At 37.6% G+C, this 2753-nt stretch overlaps 1 protein-coding gene across 1 annotated transcript in view; it reads left to right on the forward strand.

Annotated features, from left to right (window-relative positions):
• Positions 1-2731, forward strand: part of LOC106875962 (prostaglandin E2 receptor EP4 subtype) — a 69192-nt gene extending 66461 nt beyond the window's left edge. Inside the window, exon 5 of the mRNA XM_014924305.2 lies at positions 363-2731. Within this exon, the coding sequence (XP_014779791.1) occupies positions 363-953 (591 nt within the window). The 3' untranslated portion in view covers positions 954-2731. The remainder of the gene's footprint in view (positions 1-362) is intronic.
• The last annotated feature ends 22 nt before the right edge of the window (positions 2732-2753 follow it).

The following is a 2753-nucleotide window of genomic DNA, read 5'->3' on the forward strand; positions in this document are numbered from 1 at the left end:
TATATATATATATATATATATATGAAATTTTGAATTTAGTTCACGGACCCCTTTGCGGACCACCAGGGATCCACGGACCCCAGGTTGGGAACCACTGGTTTAGAGGAAGTGAATTGCTCTGGTTTTATCTGTGACCCACTGCTTTACGTATTCACAAATGTATTTGTGCAAAGAGACATATATTCAAAGTAAATCTCTAAACTAGTGACCGCTAAATCTTAGTTTCGTTAGTGATCCTATTAAAATGTATATTATATCTTAAAACTAAATGTTTCCTATCATTAATTTGATCGAATAAGCCACATCTCATATTTGTATTCCATTTCAAACATAACTTCATATTAATCTCTTCTCTCTTACAGGTTCACATTCTGGAGTCGCAGCTAACAAACAAAACGCAATCAAAGAAAGATCTTCTCTCCGTTCGCCTAGCCTCAATTAACCAGATAATTGATCCTTGGCTGTACATACTGCTACGGGGAAATCTCTTCAGAAAAATATTCAATTACGTCAAAAATATATTCCCAAGAAAACGCAAGCGTTCGCTGAAGACAAAAAACGAACAATACAAGCACAAGCCTCCGCTCATCAAGCAAAATTCTCGTTCAAATAAAATAGCTTATAAAGAAATGTGTTGCTTAACATCACAAACAGACGATATGGCGGAACGTGTCCATATAAAATCAAACGACACTTCCGTACAGCATAAGACTATTGATTGTAAAGATATAGAGTCGAACATTTGCAATGAAAATACCGATCAACATCAGAACGAAATTTCCAATAGCAATAGCTACCAAATGAGTTCTTACGCCCAATTAGGGGAAGGTGGCAGTATCCCTGCATCTATGACCTACCCGTGCATATCAAATACTACAAATGGCTTACGTCAGCTTCCTGATTCCATAGACTCTGTATCTGAAAGCAAGTACTCAAATAGGAAGTCACTGTAGTCAAACTTCAATCGTCGACTAATGTTTGATTTGTTATTTTAAAATGATAGATAGGGCTGTGTTGGATGATGATACGCAGTAGTCACAGTTGAGCGTTGCTGATAAAACAGCGGAACTAAACAGTTCGTGATAATGTACGACCGACGAGATTGGTCGTACGCTTTTGTACAATTTACTGTATTGTTTGCGTTGTTTATAGATGAACACGGCAGTAGCACATTGTTATTTGAGTTGTTTGTGGAGGGGCTAAACCCAAACCAACCCGTACGAAACTAAAATCTGACTGACACAAATGAAACGCTGCCATACCATAAACACTGAAATGGTGAGAAAGGTTTATTGATGAATTTTCATTGAATTTTCATTAAAAGCCTACTATTAAAGAAGTGAATTTGTTCCAATTGAAACAAATCAAAAGACTCCGATTGACTCTATCACCAATGACTGCTTGTCAGTCATAGTTAGAAAGGGAACACTTCTGTAAACTAATTTATTTCAACTACAGTTTCATTAGGTGGATATTTCCCGGTGAAAGTAGCATATTGTTTGTTGTTGTTGCTACTGTTGTTATTTACGTTGGTGTTACTGAGTAATACCAAAGTTAACTCTTAGCTCAGAATAATGTTATGGAAATTATCAATCAAAAATTCGTTTTTCCAGTATTCAAAGCACGACGTTCAAGTCATTATAATAATGTAAGATCTGTGAGCTTTAATCATTCATACAGACCCCATATTGAAAATAGCAGGAAAGTTGTGAAAGATATCTATCTGTAACATCAGTCAAGCCAGGCAAATTAATGAAAACTCCCACTTTTTGCCTTGCTGTTACTAGTCATGGAAGGTTTCTGGCCTGGTCTTGTTCAACACTCGACCAGCAGATCTTTGAGAAATCCATTTCAACCGCAGCCATCACGTTTTGTTTTATTCAGACATTGTGTATCTTGGACTACATTATATACTATGTCCTCTTTTTGTAAGGCATGATTTGAGGGAGATTAAGTCGGGTGCAGAAGTTAGTCGCTTCGTAGTTTTAGTTTAACCCTCGGCCAGTTCTCATTAAACAGACCTATGAGTAAAAGCTTCTAGTCTTGAGCATCCAGTGTTTTTGTTTGTTTGTTTTCTTCGGGTATAGTTTACCTAGGACTACATTATCTTGTGTACGATCTTTTTTTAAGACGGCAAGGCACAAGGAAGTAGACCTGGCTGCTCTTTCCAGCAGACCGAGTGACCGTACAGAGTTCCCTTCGTGTTGTTATTGAGAGTGGTGGCCACTAGTGAGGGTTATCTCTGATCGAGTTGAGCTTAAATCAAGACCATTCCAACCTTGACCATACTACCCTTTTTACGGGTATAGTGTACCTAGGTCTACATTATCCAATGTGCCCTTTTCTTTTTTTGAAACTGACAGGTGTGTTTGTAGAATAGTAATTTAACTGCTGTTTCTAGCAGATTGAGTGAACGCAAGAGCAACCATGATGAGGTTTATCACTGGTGTTGCTGTTGAAGCTTCGCAAAGCCTTGAGAAGGGAACGGATGTCACACAAAATCAATTTGAAATTCTACGTTGTTAAACATAGGGTTAAACTTCTCGGTGAGATAAGCATGACACCCGGTTCACGTACCCGATGAGTCTATCGGATACATTTCCCTTAGGTTATAACACATATGTCATTAAACAGTTTCGAAAAAGCATAAAGGCCACAGCTTCTCATTTGCATTCCCCTGAAATCATAGACTTCATATATTCATTACGGTCAGTATCTTCGTTACACACAACTGTATATATATATATATATAT

Source organism: Octopus bimaculoides, chromosome 13 (genome assembly GCF_001194135.2).
Source record: "Octopus bimaculoides isolate UCB-OBI-ISO-001 chromosome 13, ASM119413v2, whole genome shotgun sequence".
NCBI classification, from domain to species: Eukaryota; Metazoa; Mollusca; class Cephalopoda; order Octopoda; family Octopodidae; genus Octopus; species Octopus bimaculoides.